Below are 21,515 nucleotides of genomic sequence, written 5' to 3'. Positions count from 1 at the left end.
AGTAATCATCTAACACCGCCAACTATTAATAATTATTATTACAAAAAGTAAGAACCTTTGTATGTGTATGAATTTCGGTAGTATAAGAACCTTCTTTAGATAATAATAAGGAAATATCATATTTCATTATTAATTATGATGATACGAATAGCTTCAAGAAGTAGTCATCTAACACCACCAATTATTAATAATTATTATTCCAAAAAGTAAGAACCTTTGTATGTGTATGAATTTCGGTAGTATAAGAACCTTCTTTAGATAATAATAAGGAAATATCATATTTCATTATTAATTATGATGATACGAATAGCTTCAAGAAGTAATCATCTAACACCGCCAACTATTAATAATTATTATTACAAAAAGTAAGAACCTTTGTATGTGTATGAATTTCGGTAGTATAAGAACCTTCTTTAGATAATAATAAGGAAATATCATATTTCATTATTAATTATGATGATACGAATAGCTTCAAGAAGTAATCATCTAACACCGCCAACTATTAATAATTATTATTACAAAAAGTAAGAACCTTTGTATGTGTATGAATTTCGGTAGCATAAGAACCTTCTTTAGATAATAATAAGGAAATATCATATTTCATTATTAATTATGATGATACGAATAGCTTCAAGAAGTATTCATCTAACACCGCCAATTATAAATAATTATTATTACAAAAAGTAAGAACCTTTGTATGTGTATGAATTTCGGTAGTATAAGAACCTTCTTTAGATAATAATAAGGAAATATCATATTTCATTATTAATTATGATGATACGAATAGCTTCAAGAAGTAGTCATCTAACACGACCAATTATTAATAATTATTATTATTACAAAAAGTAAGAACCATGTATGTGTATGAATTTCGGTAGTATAAGAACCTGCTTATATTTGATAATATAAGAGGACACATAGAATCGAAGACCGAATGACGATGCCGTAAGTACGACATATGGAAATGTTTTTGTCGACATATATCAGCAGTCTTTGTGCGGTTTTCTCGGGGTGATTAAATTTTACGCGACATAATCATGATAACCAAACTTGCTCGCCGAAATGAAAATCTGAGAAAATTACTAAATTTCACTGAAATCACTTGGTACGTTCACATTCAGATTGTCGATACGTTATATCTTCTCTACTATACGTGTTAAATTCAATTGACCATCACATTGACCTAAAACAACTTGAATAACTTTTCTTCTTTTTCTTATAAATGCATCTCAAAGATCGTAAGTAAACATTTATTGGTAGAGTGTACAATGAGAGTCTTGTAATGTTGATATCTAGTCCACACAGAATTAATTGGTTGGGGCTTTTCATTGAGTATAATATTACACATCGATAGAACGCAGTTTTCATTTTCTATCGAAATAATAATATAGTAATTGCCAGAAGCATCTCACAATACGCATTCTTAACATTGAAAGCAATGTTCACGTGATCCCCGACAGATGGAAACATAATACAAATCTAACAAATTTCACAATTGTAACGTGGGCATATTACAATGTTGTGCAATGCAAAAAACATCACTCCTACATTTACTACCAGACAATTAATCTCATCTAAAGCAAACCTGTAGCGTAAAATTATCTAAAATGTTCGTTAGAATATTTCAATGATTATTATTATAATACACATTTTAATTTAATTTTAATTTAGATAAAACATATAATATCAATGCGCTTTACATAAACTAGTTATGAAATACATTATTCAGAAAAATAAGATTACATTAAAACCAGATAAAAACACACTATATGGTAAAGATAACATTTTTAGTTGAGAAAAGCAGACAAATTAGGTGCAAGGCAAAAGGATCTGGGAAGTGCGTTAGAGCTATGGTGCAGCAACCGAAAATGCCCTCTTTCCGTAATACTCTTGTTTATAACGGGGTTCAAATAACCGTATAGTGGATGAAGAACGAGTTTGTCTAACTGGAAATGAAATAGTAATGAAGGCGGATAGATAAGGTGGAGCTATAAAATGATGCGTGACAACCACCAATATTATACATGATTTGTTCGTACACGAACATAATTGATGCAATATTTTCATCATGACAACGAGCTCAACAAACTTTATCTTCATGTAGTTCGGTGACTATACATTTTTGATTAACAATACCAACTAAAAAAAAAAATCTGGTCATAAGTTTTAAGAATAAAGTATCTGAAAGTTTATATAGCTTTGGTAAATAGTTTACAGTAAGAGGAATAATACATAGATTAACAAATATACCCAAAAACTAGTGTACGTGGTCGCATACTATAATTTATCCTTGATTTTAACGAGCTAATCAATTTAGTTTAAGGTAGAAGCCTACTCATGATTTCAATTACACAGAATTTATTTATTTTCCAATAAATTGTACTTTCGAGCAATATAAAGGATATTGACTGAAAAAGTTGGGGCCACCAGCTTAATTTTCGAGGAAATTATGATTGTATTATTTTTATGGATAGTGGCCATCTTGTCAAAATTCTAGTGCCTTTACCTGAGGTTCCTAAGACAGAGATGATATGTCATATTTTATACTGTAGGCTGTAAACGATGAAGTACTTTTTGGTGTTCTCAATTATTTCGAAAATCTGGGTTTTAAAAAGTGGCAAAAATACAATAATTCTTTAACATTGTGCTCTATGTAATTTCTCAAAATACGTCACTGTTTCACACGAAAGAATGCTTATTTCCCGGTTCCATGCGATTTATGACCAACTTTCTCAACAATTTTTAACATTAAGTCGATTTTATATGTAGCAGATGATTTATAACAGTTTTATATTATTCATTTGTCAATGATGCATCTGTATATGTGATGTACACGACCGTGTAGTTTCTTTGAGGCAGAAACTTACTCACATTTTTGTAGAGCAGGTATTAAATTGCATAACAATGTTGATTTGTGTATTAATGCAATAGGAGTTACCACAAAACGACTGATGATGTATCTTAACAATTTATGAATTCACTTTGGTTTGTCATAGACAAAAAGTGAATCTTATCTTTTTTTGTAAACCATATTTTTGGAATAGTTCTTGACAACGATCAAGATACATTATATTTTCACCAGCCAACACTGTACATCGTCCCCTAGCATGGCTTCGTTGACCCATTTTCACGAATAGACGGTGACAGTTGTCTGAAACTATTTGTAAAGGCGTTCTCCGACACTGACAAAATGGCGGGCATGTTTATGTTAATAGCCCTGAACGAACAATCCAAGACATTCGCTGCCAACTCAACGAGCTCCAATACTGACTGGACGAACCAACACCTTTCAGTACACATGCAGTAGTGGGGGTATATGTTCAGAGATATTTCACATTAAAAAAATAGTTGCATTATACCGTTCATAATGTAAAATGAAGCAGGGCATAAATGGTATTTTGTTGTTAACTACAAAATGATGAGCCACCTTAAAATCATCGACCCCCAACATAAACTTCTACAATTTATAACACACATACTCCGAAGCACACACCTTCTTTCATAATCCTGGTTAACCTTTTCAATGCAAAATGTTATAATGTAGGTGTGTTTGAAGACTGGATTTTAGGTTTCCACAGCTGTTAGAGGGGAAGTCATGGCAAACAACATAATGCTTCTAGAAAAAAGAACTCCACAATGTAGGAGAAAGCAATTTACAGTTTCATTATATCACTTTTCAGTCTCATGATATTAAACTTTTAATCAGTATTATGTAGTCCACCATCTTGATTCTCCAACAAAGAGTTGTGGGTAAAGTGTGACATCATATTCACTGTTGTGAAAATTGAGAGATACTGAGTCAAATTAGTTTAAATTTTGGTGTGCATATTACTCATGTATATAAATATAATAATGGAAATACACAAAAAAACTGTATAACCTACTTGGATCAATGAATTGTAAACAATAAACACAAAAATGAATATTTTCAGTTAGTTGTCATGACAACATGTATTTTATATGCATGTTCGTCACCGGTACATGTAAGCTACCAGGCTATAAACTATAAGCCAATTTGAAGTTCAACTTTTTTATCAATTTCTCACAACAGTGGATATGATGTCATAATTTATGCATAATCCTTTGCGGTGGACCGCTTAAATTAATGAAAAGTTAAATATCTAGAAAATGAAAAATTATAAAAAAAACGCAACTAGCATTATTTTGTTAGCATAGACATCTCCTATTAAATGGAATTTTTTCATGTTTATGCCGGAAGAGCATGCAGAGAAACAAAGAATTTATCATTTTACCTGGTCTCTGGATTAACACACTGTTTTATGTGCCTTCTTCAGTGTAATCAAACACATTCACACCTTTTGTGTTCCTAATTTGTTCTTTATTTGTACTCCAACCCATATAAAGTATGACAATTCATAAAATATAAAACAACATGTATAATACAATCAACTCCAAAAATGTAACCACTTCAAAAGCAGGATTATTTAACTCAAAGAACCAACGTCAAACTTACAAAATATCATGAAGTTAGGGCTGACTATTTGTCCATTAGTCCAAATGATGAGCGTTGAATTTAAATAAAAACAGTGTAAAATCTGTTATCACAGAGTAATGTAAATCAGTATTTAATGTGCACATCTTATCAGAACAGAATGACCATCACACATAACACATTAGAAGATATCACTTAAAAACTACAAAAACAAATGAGTTGTATAAAATTCCAAAATAGTACAAAAAAAAGATATTAGAAGCACATTATCAATACGACATATAAACCAAATATTTTATTTATTTATTGTATACTGAATCATTATTTAGCCAATTTCTTTGATAAAAAATTTGCTTGTCAAATTTTGGTAGAAATTATGATTTATACTATATATATTGAGTTACTGAACTGTGCAATTCACAATTCTTGGAGATTATATTATTATGATTTATTTAATATCAGTAGTTGCTTTTTTTTTAATCTAAGTAGCATCTTTAAAGACATACTGTAATACTTTATTGACATATTAAATATAGAGTACACAATGGAGTTCTTATCATTAGTAGTATGGCATCTGATATATTTTGTTTTATCTAGGGACTAATTGCTTAATAAAAGAATAACAGTCAACTCAAATTTGGTCTGTTGATTCCAATAATAGGAACAAGCAGCCTGTCGGCTGAGATAGCTCTGCTGTTGACAATGCACATTTCAATTAAAGAACTGAAGATATCATTAGAAAATGGAAAATATGTATAGTATTAAAGCAATCGATTCGGACTTGCTTTTTTCTACAAGAATTCAAAAATATCACTTTACCAAAAATTACAAAAATATTCATCAAAATTGGAGAATCAAAGTTATCAGCATTAAATGAACAAATATGACAGCAGTCCACATGTAGTACCTATATGTATAATATCAAAGCAATCAGACATGCAGTTTTTAACAAGAAGTCACAAAAACATGGCAAAATGGAAATGGCAAAAAAATACTTCAAAGAAAAAAATCATAGAATTCCTTATACAAAAAAAAAATTGAAATACAGAAGTAAAAAAAAGTATATTATATTATATATTATTTACAAAAAATGTGCCCTCTATTCAAGGCACTTTATGAAGTTGAATCTTTTTGTTTGCAGATAGTCTGTAAATTCTTCTGCCTTCTTTTTGTAATTTGTAGAGAAATACTGAAATAAAAAAAAGGTTTATTCAGTTTTGAATATTAGTATACATATGTTATAGCGTGCAGTTAATATTGTGGTATTGCAGAGGGTACATATGTTTAAACAAAAGTCTATAATTTGTTATCTATACTTTTTTTTATCTCTTCCAGGAACAGCATCCGCATCGCAACCAAGACAGTTCACACTTTGATGTTGATACAATGTATCTAACCATGTTGATTGCATCTAGGAGGTGTTACCACTGTGACACCAAGTGAAATTTGTTTTGTCTGAGGAGACTTATTGTCGATTAACCTAGATTAAAACATACTAAGAATATTTGTAATAGCCATTTATATGGTTAATTATCACATAATTCCAAGAACCTTATATTTGGTACAATATATGGTACCTTAAGAACCTTGATATTAAAATATGAAATAGGACAGTAATATTATTAATATTATAGATTGTAGATGGAACTATTATATTGATATGTGGGGTTAAAAAACAAAAATATTATTTAAATTGAATTAATAAGCATAGAATTCCAAGAACCTTATATTTGGTACAATATATGGTACCTTAAGAACCTTGATATTAAAATATGAAATAGGACAGTAATATTATTAATATTATAGATTGTATATGGAACTATTAAATTGATATGTAGGTTTACAAAACAAAAATATTATTTAAATTGAATTAATGAGAACAGAATTCCAAGAACCTTATATTTGGGACAATATATGGCACCTTAAGAACCTTGGTATTAAAATATGAAATATGACAGTAATATTATTAATATTATAGATTGTGTATATGGAACTATTAAATTGATATGTGGGGTTACAAAACTAAAATATTACTTAAATTGAATTAATAAGCATATAATTCCAAGAAACTTATATTTGGTACAATATATGGTACCTTAAGAACCTTCATTTTGAAATATGAAATATGACAGTAATATTATTAATATTATAGATTGTATATGGAACTATTAAATTGATATGTGGGGTTAAAAAACTAAAATATGATTTAAATTGAATTAATAAGCATAGAATTCCAAGAACCTTATATTTGGTACAATATATGGTATCTTAAGAACCTTGATATTAAAGTATGAAATATGACAGTAATATTATTGATATTATAGATTGTAGATGGAACTATTATATTGATATGTGGGGTTAAAAAACTAAAATATTATTTAAATTGAATTAATAAGCATAGAATTCAAAGAACCTTATATTTGGTACAATATATGGTACCTTAAGAACCTTCATTTTGAAATATGATAGTAATATTATTAATATTATAGATTGTGTATATGGAACTATTAAATTGATATGTGGGGTTACAAAACTAAAATATTATTTAAATTGAATTAATAAGCACAGAATTCCAAGAACCTTATGGACAATATATGGCACCTTAAGAACCTTGGTATTAAAATATGAAATATGACAATAATATTATTGATATTATAGATTTTATATGGAACTAATAAATTGATATGTGGGGTTACAAAACTAAAATATTATTTAAATAGAATGAATAAGCACAGAATTCCAAGAACCTTAAATTTGGTACAAAATATGGTACTTTAAGAACCTTGATATTAAAATATGAAATATGACAATAATATTATTGATATTACAGATTGTATATTGAACAATAAAATTAACATGTGGGGTTATAAAACAAAAATATGATTTGAAATAAATTAATAAGCACAGAATTCCAAGAACCTTGATATTAAAATATGAAATATGACAATAATATTGATATTATAGATTAAATATGGAACTATAAAATTGATATGTGGGGTTACAAAACTAAAATATGATTTAAATAGAATGAATAAGCACAGAATTCCAAGAACCTTATATTTGGTACAATATATGGTACTTTAAGAACCTTGATATTAAAACATGAAATATGACAATAATATTATTGATATTATAGATTGTATATTGAACAATAAAATTAATATGTGGGGTTATAAAACAAAAATATGATTTGAAATAAATTAATAAGCACAGAATTCCAAGAACCTTGATATTAAAATATGAAATATGACAATAATATTATTGATATTATAGATTAAATATGGAACTATAAAATTGATATGTGGGGTTACAAAACTAAAATATGATTTAAATAGAATGAATACGCACAGAATTCCAAGAACCTTATATTTGGTACAATATGTGGTACTTTAGGAACCTTGATAATTAAAATATGAAATATGACAATAATATTATTGATATTATAGATTAAATATGGAACTATAAAATTGATATGTGGGGTTACAAAACTAAAATATGATTTAAATAGAATGAATAAGCACAGAATGTCAAGAACCTTATATTTGGTACAATATATGGTACTTTAAGAACCTTGATATTAAAATATGAAATATGACAATAATATTATTGATATTATAGATTGTATATTGAACAATAAAATTAATATGTGGGGTTATAAAACAAAAATATGATTTGAAATAAATTAATAAGCACAGAATTCCAAGAACCTTAAATTTGGTACAAAATATGGTACTTTAAGAACCTTGATATTAAAATATGAAATATGACAATAATATTATTGATATTATAGATTGTATATTGAACAATAAAATTAATATGTGGGGTTATAAAACAAAAATATGATTTGAAATAAATTAATAAGCACAGAATTCCAAGAACCTTGATATTAAAATATGAAATATGACAATAATATTATTGATATTATAGATTAAATATGGAACTATAAAATTGATATGTGGGGTTACAAAACTAAAATATGATTTAAATAGAATGAATAAGCACAGAATTTCAAGAACCTTATATTTGGTACAATATATGGTACTTTAAGAACCTTGATATTAAAATATGAAATATGACAGTAATATTATTGATATTATAGATTGTATATTGAACAATAAAATTAATATGTGGGGTTATAAAACAAAAATATGATTTGAAATAAATTAATAAGCACAGAATTCCAAGAACCTTAAATTTGGTACAAAATATGGTACTTTAAGAACCTTGATATTAAAATATGAAATATGACAATAATATTATTGATATTATAGATTAAATATGAAACTATAAAATTGATATGTGGGGTTACAAAACAAAAATATGATTTGAAATAAATTAATAAACACAGAATTCCAAGAACCTTAAATTTGGTACAAAATATGGTACTTTAAGAACCTTGATATTAAAATATGAAATATGACAATAATATTATTGATATTATAGATTGTATATTGAACAATAAAATTAATATGTGGGGTTATAAAACAAAAATATGATTTGAAATAAATTAATAAGCACAGAATTCCAAGAACCTTGATATTAAAATATGAAATATGACAATAATATTATTGATATTATAGATTAAATATGGAACTATAAAATTGATATGTGGGGTTACAAAACTAAAATATGATTTAAATAGAATGAATACGCACAGAATTCCAAGAACCTTATATTTGGTACAATATGTGGTACTTTAGGAACCTTGATAATTAAAATATGAAATATGACAATAATATTATTGATATTATAGATTAAATATGGAACTATAAAATTGATATGTGGGGTTACAAAACTAAAATATGATTTAAATAGAATGAATAAGCACAGAATTTCAAGAACCTTATATTTGGTACAATATATGGTACTTTAAGAACCTTGATATTAAAATATGAAATATGACAATAATATTATTGATATTATAGATTGTATATTGAACAATAAAATTAATATGTGGGGTTATAAAACAAAAATATGATTTGAAATAAATTAATAAGCACAGAATTCCAAGAACCTTGATATTAAAATATGAAATATGACAATAATATTATTGATATTATAGATTAAATATGGAACTATAAAATTGATATGTGGGGTTACAAAACTAAAATATGATTTAAATAGAATGAATAAGCACAGAATTTCAAGAACCTTATATTTGGTACAATATATGGTACTTTAAGAACCTTGATATTAAAATATGAAATATGACAGTAATATTATTGATATTATAGATTGTATATTGAACAATAAAATTAATATGTGGGGTTATAAAACAAAAATATGATTTGAAATAAATTAATAAGCACAGAATTCCAAGAACCTTAAATTTGGTACAAAATATGGTACTTTAAGAACCTTGATATTAAAATATGAAATATGACAATAATATTATTGATATTATAGATTAAATATGAAACTATAAAATTGATATGTGGGGTTACAAAACAAAAATATGATTTGAAATAAATTAATAAGCACAGAATTCCAAGAACCTTAAATTTGGTACAAAATATGGTACTTTAAGAACCTTGATATTAAAATATGAAATATGACAATAATATTATTGATATTATAGATTGTATATTGAACAATAAAATTAATATGTGGGGTTATAAAACAAAAATATGATTTGAAATAAATTAATAAGCACAGAATTCCAAGAACCTTGATATTAAAATATGAAATATGACAATAATATTATTGATATTATAGATTAAATATGGAACTATAAAATTGATATGTGGGGTTACAAAACTAAAATATGATTTAAATAGAATGAATAAGCACAGAATTCCAAGAACCTTATATTTGGTACAATATATGGTACTTTAAGAACCTTGATATTAAAATATGAAATATGACAATAATATTATTGATATTATAGATTAAATATGGAATTATAAAATTGATATGTGGGGTTACAAAACTAAAATATGATTTAAATAGAATGAATAAGCACAGAATTCCAAGAACCTTATATTTGGTACAATATATGGTACTTTAGGAACCTTGATGTTAAAATATGAAATATGACAATAATATTATTGATATTATAGATTAAATATGGAACTATAAAATTGATATGTGGGGTTACAAAACTAAAATATGATTTAAATTGAATCAATAAGCATTAGAATTCCAAGAACCTTATATTTGGTACAATATATGGTACTTTAAGAACCTTGATATTAAAATATGAAATATGACAATAATATTATTGATATTATAGATTGTATATTGAACAATAAAATTAATATGTGGGTTTGCAAACAAAAATATGATTTAAATTAAATTAATAAGCACAGAATTCCAAGAACCTTATATTTGGTACAAAATATGGTACTATAAGAACCATGATATTAAAATATGAAATATGACAATAGTATTATTGATATTATAGATTGTACAAGGATCTACAGAGTTGATATATGATCCCATGAGTAAATATGATTTAATACCAGGGATTTGATCGTTGTTATAGAACCTCGATGCGTCAAGAACCTTTTGAAAAAAACACACCAAAGGGCAGTCAGTAGTGACCTTCAGTTGGCAATCATATAAAGAGATATTGCTCTAACGAACGTGATTTACCTGATGGATTTAGTCAGATATTCATAAAAACCTGAATAGCGATGGTGAAAACCACATTACATTACACTATTTTCATTCTCGCTACGATTCTGGAATCAAAACAGTGAAGTGAGCATGCGTGAGGTGAATTTTGAGCGTGCTAGGCAGTCAGTTCGTAGTGTCAGCCAATCAGAGCGAGGTTCTTATATGCGGTTCTTACCCGTATCCCGGTAAAAATTATACCTCGATGTGCCGGATGGAACAATGAACGTTTGACAGCAGCGTGTGAGTAAAATCCCAGAAAATTTGTACTTTATTTTTACTTATGGTGGTTTTAATGTTTCTCTGTTTTTATAATGACTAGACGTGTGCGTGGGTGTCGTCAGTGATAATTTCTGGGCGGTAAATAAATAATGTACAGTCCTCGTCGTTCGCCGAGACCACCAAGATCTGATGCTCATCACCAATATCAGCAGCAATACCATGTGGAGGTCCCCGTACAACATCAACAAATACCGGCAACAGTATCAGGGAGAACAGGTCAAAGTCCTTCACATGCCTCGCCACGCATTTCCCGTCCTCAACTTCACGCTAGATCACACAGCCTCGAGAGGAGCGTCATCACAACTAGTTCCGGTCACTCGCCGATGCCTATGGAACAAATACAGTCGCTGAGCGCTGCATATAACACCAGTCTCGAGTTTATGCCCACTGCCGATAATACTTCAGGCGGTCCTTCAACTTCAAGGTCGCATACTCTACCAAGATCTGTACATATATCGTCACCGCAGCACACGCCGTCACATAGCCGGTCGAATAGCCTTGGTTCAGGCATTCACGCTGTCGTCTCCACAACCACCGATTTCGGCCAACATAAATCGGACCATACTGGTATTTCATCAAATATAACTATGGCATCTCCGCAGCTACCACAGTCTCACGAATTGAGACAGGTGAGGGACACTCTGTTGTTGGACTTGCAGACACAGTTAGCACATCTACAGAAAGAAAACGCCAATCTAAAGAAAGAACTTGAGGTGAAGGAAAACAAATTACAATCCAGCATGAACAGTATTAAGACGTTTTGGAGTCCTGAATTGAAGAAGGAGAGGGCTTTGAGAAAAGAAGAAAACAGCAAATTGTTTGTTTTAGCCGAACAGCAGAATATGTCTTCAAATGAGAATCAGGTAAGAGTGAAACTATTATTTTTGAGTATCACAAACTGGGTTTATTGAAAGTATATGAATACAGGAAGTGAGACATGTCCTTGTTTTGACCGTCTGGTCATTCAAACCACAATGCCCCACTCAACATGGCTTTCTTGATCACTAGTGAGGTGCAGATCCAAACAAAATACTTCTTCAATGCTATAACCCAACAACATTCTACCTAACTAAAATCAAGGGTTCAGAAACAGATGGAATGCCATTGTAACATATATATTCCAACACAAAGTGACAGGGAGTTCACCAGTGTGAATGTGATTGTATTTAAATCAGTTGTGCTTTATCAAGATGTGTAAACAACTTGTTTTGGTTTTATAATGTCTCCTCATAAATTGTATCTTGTAAGGCTTCAAATGCTTGACAGGACACCTGGCATTATTTACTGTCTGCATTGCCAGATAAGAGCATATTTGAAAATGCTAACAAAAGGTGCAGGATAAAATAAAAAAATAAACTGAAAAATAAAATGTTGTTGGTAATCAGAATCACAAAGTCGTTGAAATGTACAAATTACCCTTGGGAAGTTCAAGATCGACAGCTCGTAGCATTTTTATTAGCAACAGAACAGTCATTTACATTCATGGTGGTTGTTATGAGTATTCTTTTACAGACATGCTAAGATTAATTAATTTTACATTACCTCAGTCATTGATTAGGAATGCCGGACCAGTTATGACTTTAGTTCAGATGCTACTTAAAATATAAAAAGCTCTGATAAAGGTATATATGAATGCTTGTGTTGATAAGATAAAGTTCATTGAAAGTGTGTTGCAGTGACTGACTGTACTCTCAGGCTAGGGTCTGTGCTGTTACTTATTTCCCCCACTTTCAGATGTAAGCTTCATGATTCCATTGAATATGGATGGTTGTTTATTATATCATAGTATATAGGGTGAAGGCCATGTGAAGGCATTTTTTACTACTCAGTCCCAGAACTCGATAACTTTTTATCTATAATATAGTATTCACAGTACACAGACAGCAACTGCTTATTACTGTATAGAAAAGATTGTGACTGTTGACCCTTTATCCTTGGGAAAAACTCATTGGCTCACTGTATATTATTTCTGTGAAATTAGAGCTGCTCTTCTTCCCTCAAGGCTAAATTAGAATGTATAGTTACCAGTAAATTACTAGTTATACAGGTGATTCTCAGTGTCAGATGGGATGACATTGTTTGTGATAATCACCTGATTCTGACCTTTAACTTCTACTAAAGCTGAATAATTAACTCACCAGCGATAATAAAACAAATGTGTACTTTGCAATACCAAGTGAATTTGATTGTACTTGCATCTGCAGGCAAGTCTGACAATATTGCACAATTAATTAATTAATAGGTTCCACATTCCACGAAATCTTTATATATTTAACTGATTCAATTTAGAATTATTCAATTACTGGCAACACTAACTGTTAAATTGTAATTTAAAAATGAGTTAACCAACGTGAGCAAAATTTTAATTTGACAATCTTTTGTCTGGGGCGATTGTAGACAGGAAATGTATTGAAAGTAAGCGAGAGTAAAATTCACAGATGATCAAGGTGTTTCCTTTTCTGCTATCATATTACTGTATAATTACGTCATTCATCCAACACTAGTTGTATGAGAGATATGAGGTTGCTGCTGCTTCAGTTTTCACACACCTGTGACGAATTTAAATCTAATTTTCATGATTTCATTCATTCATATGTACGTATGTGCAACGTGAATGGAACAGATATGTAACTGTGGGTATGGAATGAATGAATGACCTTAAATGGTCATTGTAGTAAGAATCCACCCATTCTGTGGCCCACTGTTTGTGGGACTCCCCATTTTTAGGCCCCAGTCACTTGCTAGCTATCAAAATGTGGGTCAAGTACATCTCTAAACTGCCATACATGAATCAAATTAATTAGTATAGTGTGTTCCCACCAACAAATGAGATTTTGTGGCTTATTTGTAAATAACAATTTATTTTAAGATTAAATTAGTGTCTCGCTGTGCTGCTTCTAAATGTTAGTTGATAGTAAGTGTAATTTATTGCCTCGAAACTGATGTATTGTTGTCGGCTGTAAGGTAGAAGTTGTCTTTTATTCAGACTGATTGAAATGGTATATCAACATCGCTGATGTGAATCAAGTAAAGAACATTGAAATTGAAAAACAAATTAAGCTAGAATTTAAGTCATTCTTGTCTGTTATAATTAGTGTTGACTCTAACAATGACTCAGTCCTTGCTTGTTTGTAGCTACATCTATAGGTGGAAATAAATTGAAATCTGTTTTCAATCAAAGAATAATAATTGGTCATAGCATCATTGAAAGAACGCGATGTCTTAGAATTCGCTTGGCAATCCACTTGGAAAAAAAAAATCATGGAAAGCATGATGATATCGTAAACTATGACTCAGTCTGTAAACTGACTTGCCAACTTTACTTTATCGTCAGATCAAACCCTTGCATGAACCATCTGTAAGTTTTCTCTACCCATTACCTGATATAATTGTTGTGTGCCATGTGCCTGTCAAATTGTCTTCATCTTTCGAAAAAATAGATTACAGCAATGCGGAAAGAACCTGGAATTAAAATTGAGTTCATAGTGTACAATTTGCACTTAGATTATATTTGTACATTATGAATACCAACAATTTTTTCCGTGACACGTAATGTTTGACTTTTTGAATGAAAAATTAGATCTTATTTGAAAATATAAAATCTTGTGAGAAGCCGGGACCTTTAAGCGAAATCTGTGTCAAATAAATTACTAATGAAGGAAGAATGCCAAAATATATATCAAGTGTCACAGACCCTTTATCATATGACAGAGGGTCTGTGCTTGTGTATACAGTATAATATTTAGAATTGACTTGTTTCATTGAAGTTGATTTATTTCATTAAAGTAAAACAATCACTCACCACATCTGATTTGTAAGATGTATGACCCATTAGGAATATACAGTTACCGGTATATAGAATAAGGGAGTTAGTAGACATGAAAAGTTCAATTTGTATTCTCAGTGTCACAAGTATACGTATACTGAGTGTATTCGATTCAGTCAGTGACAGTCGCAGTCGCTTGATATTTATTGTTTTTTGGTGTTGATAGGTAGGGCTTGCGAAAATGCAGAGAAATTTCAATTTGAAACGTATAGCTATCCATCCATACAGTATTTGTGTCTCCCTCCATTTGTGTCCACCTTGTCGCTCTCTATGTCGCGCAAACACAAAACACATATGAATGAACAGCGAGCATTAAGATGAGACCCAGGTTTGTGGCTTATTTTGCACTTATACTAGTACAAGATGTTTCCCATCATGCACTAGCGAAATGGTGAAATTCAAGATACGAAGAATTGTTTTGTTTTTTATCTGTACATCAGAAGACTATACAATCAACAAATATTTTGTTGAATGTCTGTTACATTCTTCATCACAACAATGAAACAGCAACCTGTTGCAAACCAATGTTTTCTCTAGCAGGAATTTAGAGTAGAAATGTCCTTGTGAGCAGTAAGAGTCTCTGAATTTGTTGCGTTTAAGTGAGTCAGTTGAATAAGGGCACACAGAAAACATTAGTGGATCAGTTTCCTGTTTGAATAAAAACATACATACATGTAGCAGTACAGACAATGTAAATTATCACTACTTACCAACTGTATATGGTTTACCGTATGGATTATATGTAGAACACAGTCAGTTGATCACTTGTTAGAATCGTTGGATTTAATGAAATCGTACAATGAGTAAGATGCAAAGATGAATCACTCTTAAATAAAAAAGAAATATACATAACACTACAATTGAGTAACATTATCAAGGATTTATAAGAATATGAAACTAGAGTAATATCAAATGAAGATCTCGATACTAGGTAAAGTGAATTGCGAATGATCAGATAATCACATGACAAACCTGCATTTATAGAAATACTATGCAAATGAGCCTGGTTACTGTTGATTTCAACCATTTTTGCTAGTATCCTTGCTTATTCCCAAAGCATGTCTTGTGTCTCTTTTGCATTTTTGAATACGATAATTTCCATTATCAAACCTTTTCGTTACTGCTATTGTTTAGAATCAGCTTGATTTAAGTACAGGCAAAGTGGCATCTTTATCGCATATCACTGTACATAGCCTTATCTTGTAGATCCCTGATAATATGAGGTTGCGTCTTGGATTCCAGTATTTTGTGTATAACCATAAACTGTGACTACGGGTGTATAAAAGGAAAGATGGCCGCCAAGCGTGAAACAATGTTTCGGGGTGCTCCGTAAAATCAATCTTTTCGACAAGCTTAATGCTTGTGGTGCATTATTTTCATATCGCACGAAAACATGAATATATCTGCGACACAATAACGATGTTAATTTACAAGTTTGAATTAATGTCAGTTGATTTCCACATAAAAGCGACAGGAAAGCATGATTCCAACAGTCGTTTTGACTGCTTAAAATGACTGTCAGTCATGGGTTTATGCAAATGCAAGGTGTTAATCCCGACTTGTTTGTTCAATCTCTAGGTATGTTTAAGTAATCACGGAGTTGATGATGCAAGTACGTCCCCGACAATACGTCTAGTATATTTCTCGAATTTAATATATGACGTTCCCGACAAAGTACAAATGTGTCTTGAAATAAATAAATTGAAAGATCCCACAAAAATGTACCCTGAAATATATACCCGCAGTGAAATGATTGGTGACTGACAACATTGTCTGTGTTCAAAACCTATGTTAACGTGAATCGCACACATATTCATGTATATTGGGCATCGGGCAACTGGGTATGGCCGTGGCTATGCCTCAGAGCCGTAATTTTGCGCCTTGTGTAGGTCATTAAAAAAAAAAAAACTATTTATGCTGATGCGCTGTTTCGTGCAAGCACAGAACTAAATAAGAAGCTCCATGAAAACTGCTTTCAAAAGATTTCAGGGTCCCTGTGTGCGTTGAACAACACTATTCAATAGGTCCTTTGAAATCGAATAATAGTGTGATGCATAATGTTAGCTTACTGAATTAACAGCTTCGGCTGTGTACGAAGTAAACAACTGGGCGGACCATGCAAATTACATTTCCCATGACACGCTGGTGCAATCCCTGGATTGCGCAGCCGGGCTTTAACATTATATGCTTTTTTGTAGACAACAACAACAAAACAAATTTGTTTGTTTAAATTTGTGTTTATACAGTGTGCGTCAGCATGTTATATTAATACAACTCGTTTGCATATCAAACATCAATGTCACCAAGTTAAGAAAATTATTATATTGATTAGTATCATAGGTTACGAAGCTCTAGAGGCATATAATAATAATACATAATACCTATATGAGGATATGCACGAAGACAGAACAGCGCGAGTATCCTGCAACAGTGTACTGTCTGAGTGCATATTTTGCAGTATCCTCGTAATAACCTTAATATTATACATCTTTTCTTCCCAGGAAAATATTTAGAACAGATTTCGCGAACTTCTTTGTGTGGGGTCCAGTCAAACCCTGGGGACAACCATGTTTGTTTTTATTATTAGAGGATGCTTATGAATGTAATCGTTTCATATTTGGAATTCACATTTCCTAATATGGTAGAACGAAAATACCCAGTGCAATACCGCAAAATTACGACACGCTGTAACTTATGACGTTACAGTGACAGATGTATAATAATAATTTACTGCATCTCGGTATGGTACATGTTCAGATATAAAAGGCACCTGGGACATGGGCAGGTGGTTATACATGTACCATGGAGTTTGTGGTAATATTGTGAACTGTTTAATTTTCATTATTAGGGTTTTTTTATGATGGAATGTGAAAACTGATTTCAACTGACTTGCGAAATAAAGTAGTTATTTTATTTGTGTATTGTAATTATATTAACTATATACTAGGTTCATGTAATGTTGAAGACCAAACAATATGTGATGAGTCTACCTGAATTACATCTAGTGCATCTAATCTGTTCTGACAGAGGTCATCTATGAGTAGTCTTGACTATATTTACTATAATACCACTCAAGATAATGAACTAAATCTGGTGTATTTTATCAACTCTGTCCCATTTATTTTACCCAATTGGTGATTTCTTAACCCTAGAGTCTCTGTGTGCTTTGATTGAGCTTGCATATCAATGGATTTGCCGTGAGAATACTGTAAAATACTTTATTTTTGTATGAATTTTATTTTCACTCATTTTTGAATATAAAATATAGGAATAATGTATTTTCACTAGATTTATTTTTCACTGATTCGTCCCTTGAGCGACAATAGCGAAGATAATTTGCACGAGAACCATCGATTATGACATGTTATGAAAATGCATTCACAATAATTTCTTGAAGATTTCTTTGGTCAATAAACAGGACTATTGATTAATTACTAGTAGTCAGTTGTGTGCATAAATTGAAACCATTTCTCGGATAAAGAATTGTATATTATTGAACTGAAACGATTACTTTACGTGCTTGTATATTATTTCAACAAACAGAAGAGTTGAGCATCATGGAGTCGGGTGAGAGTGACACATGAAGAATAGTTTGAATTGAGTTATTTTCTTTTTCTTTCCAACATGCATTACGGTAACTGGATTTGTTAAAACTGAAAGAATACATTACATGATGACATGTATATACTGTGCTTGTTAATTTGCTTTTTAACTTCTATGAAAAGACATTGTTTTTGAAAAAAACATTTGTTTACTCTAGCCTGCTTATAGTTGATACAGTTCTCTATTTCAGATGAGGAAAATACTAACCATATTAATCTTTATTTGGAAAAAAATTAAAATGTCAAAAAATTTTCCAAAATGAAAAAATTGGATTACTGACTTTTCTAAAAATAATAAATCTTGGTTTTAATAGTTTGCTCTATATGTATATTAATAATTACGTACATGTATATATGTATATTAATTACAATGACTATATCCCATAATCTCAACTGTACACCCTTGAATGGTTCAGCAAGTAGAAATTCAAACTGTATCAACAAACTTTGAATACTAAATCAAATGCAAATACGGTTTTACAGATATATACAATGTACCATGTGTTTGTGTATATCCAAATGACAGTCTGCCATGTGTTGTTACGGTCACATCAGCATGCTTACTACATACTGTACATTTGTCACAGGCCGATCTGAAATACATGCATCATATGTAACTGTAAATAACATCACCATCTAATTTGTTTTTCAATACCATATTTTCTCTATTGGAACTTGTCTCGAAGAGAAATGTACACAAGCCAAAAATTCCACTTATATATTATAAGAGTACTTATTTTGACCAGACACTTCATTTTTGTGTAAAGCCCATATAGTGCTAATTAGAGAATAAAGGATGATTTACTGTCCATTATTACATAACCGGGCAAGGACGAGGTGGTGCCACTATTGGTGGTGCCACTGATAGGCGATGCACTGTTTATTATTAAATAACAGGACATGGATGGGGAGGTGCCACTAATAGGAGAGGCACAGTCATTACCATGCAGTAATGGGCAGCTTTATGTGTAGTAGTTGTTTTAAAAAGAAGTAATTAACAGTGTTGTAAGCACAACATGGACTGTGTGCTGTTATGCATAGAATGTACAGAAGCAAATTACATCAAAAACACACTCATAGGTAATTTTCTAGATGAATATAACCTGGATTTCTTAACGTTAAATAATAATTGGAGGGTTTGTTATTTAAATGATTTGTATACATGTGGGAAAACATTGGATTTGGAGTCCATCTTGTTAGAATGTTGAAGCATTGACCTGAAGGACTGGCCTGTTATCGTCTGCATGTGGTACCGATCGACCAATGAGATTATTGTTACTTGTTTAACACATTCATATTATATACATTGGCAACATTATTATTATTAGTTATTCTTGTGCAGTTGAGAAAATAAGTTTAATAACAATTACTAAAAGCAAGGAACATTGAGATACTTATGTTATATAATATGGCTTATAATAAATCAAAACAGCAGCTGAATGGAACATGATTTGTGTGTAAATGTAGTCTGTACTGTAGATGAAGTTACCCTTGCAAATAAGTCGCACGTTTTAAAGAAGTACCAACTAAGCATTGGTTTTCATCAATTCCCTAGCCTCGCACAGATTGATTGCATCTGTGCAATGCATTATGGGCATTTTTCTTTATTTGGAAAGATGTAGCATTAGTGAAAGTGGTTTCTGTAATACAACTGTTTCTTTACCACCCAGTATATTCAACTAAGAATGCCTGCAGGGCAGGCTTATAAAAAAACTAAACTTTAGTAATTAGCCTTGCAAGTTATTGCCTGTATGATTATGTAATGAACCAATAATCTTAGTATATTTTTACTTAGATATAACTACTATAATACGAGATATCATGTCTGGAAATCTTGTGAATATTCTTTTCAAATTTGTTCTCGTATAATGCCCACTCAATATTCAGTTTCCCTTTTATTTTATTTTAAAGACACTCCAAGAAGGAATCAATACTGTTTTCAAGCAAAGCTGGAGGCCAAACAGGTGTTTGCCCTTCAGAAAAAATCAATATAGTTTTCATCCTCTTCATGTCAGTAACAGACTGTTGTCACTAAACAAATATCAAATATGATAGTCGCTTGTGTTGTATAAATCTTGTGCTATATTACCTCCTGTCATATGTTTGTGACATTTTAAAGCAGTGTAGTGGTGTTATGGATTCCCATTGCTTGCGTGACAATTCAGGTGTAGTCAGTATATTGTAATCATAAAAAAAACTTCTTTGACATATATGGTAGAATGAATTGAAGTTAATTTCATTAGAACCGTGGCTTGAATTGTTGCAGTATGAGTCTGAATATTACAAATGAATGATTTCAGAATCTTGACGTTTATAAATTAGATTTTTAAGCTGCCTTGAGTTGTGCTTTGTTCGCCTGTCTCTGTATGTGAAAGGAGTGTGGCCGGTTAAATTGAAAGATTCTGAATCGAAGTTGAGGGGGAGGACTCCTGTGGGGAGATCATTTGAACGTGGTTGAAAAATCTCAAGCAATGGTCTTATTGATTATGATGAATTGCAGTTGCTTTTCACATTCTAACAAAAGCAAGAGATTAGAGTAATCCCAATACACTGGATCTACAGGGTTCAAAATACTTTGATGCACTGTGCATGTACTTTTAGCCTGTGCATATTTAAGAAATTTAAGACAATATATTTGCACAATACAAATAGATTTTCATGATTTATAGTAAAAAAACAGCCAAAATAAGATTCTTCTGCTTCTGTAGATAACCAGGAAGTGGATGTACATGTAGTT

General features: G+C 30.7%; 1 protein-coding gene and 1 long non-coding RNA gene across 8 annotated transcripts in view; one reads left to right on the top strand and one right to left on the bottom strand.

Annotated features, from left to right (window-relative positions):
* Positions 1-4,317: 4,317 nt before the first annotated feature.
* On the bottom strand, positions 4,318-11,167 carry LOC146747567 (uncharacterized). The gene is made up of 2 exons (XR_014928964.1): positions 11,048-11,167; positions 4,318-5,642 (listed from the first exon to the last, which is right to left on the bottom strand). It is a non-coding gene; the product is annotated as an uncharacterized LOC146747567 (long non-coding RNA).
* A 4-nt stretch (positions 11,168-11,171) lies between these two features.
* Positions 11,172-21,515, top strand: part of LOC100374828 (ELKS/Rab6-interacting/CAST family member 1-like) — a 60,652-nt gene continuing 50,308 nt past the window's right edge. For 3 of the 7 annotated variants that reach the window (XM_085496913.1, XM_085496912.1, XM_085496909.1), the window contains exon 1: positions 11,173-12,213. In XM_085496913.1, coding sequence (XP_085353039.1) covers positions 11,440-12,213 — 774 coding nt within the window. In that variant the 5' untranslated portion in view covers positions 11,173-11,439. Of the gene's footprint in view, positions 12,214-21,515 lie in introns of all 7 variants that reach the window. The other 4 variants (XM_085496914.1, XM_085496911.1, XM_085496908.1 and 1 more) reach the window with 3 other exon arrangements.

Source organism: Saccoglossus kowalevskii, chromosome 3 (genome assembly GCF_978046115.1).
Source record: "Saccoglossus kowalevskii chromosome 3, keSacKowa6.1, whole genome shotgun sequence".
Classification (NCBI taxonomy): Eukaryota; Metazoa; Hemichordata; class Enteropneusta; family Harrimaniidae; genus Saccoglossus; species Saccoglossus kowalevskii.
The sequence above is the reverse complement of the archived record's forward strand: the minus strand, read 5'-3'. Positions and strand labels throughout refer to the sequence as shown.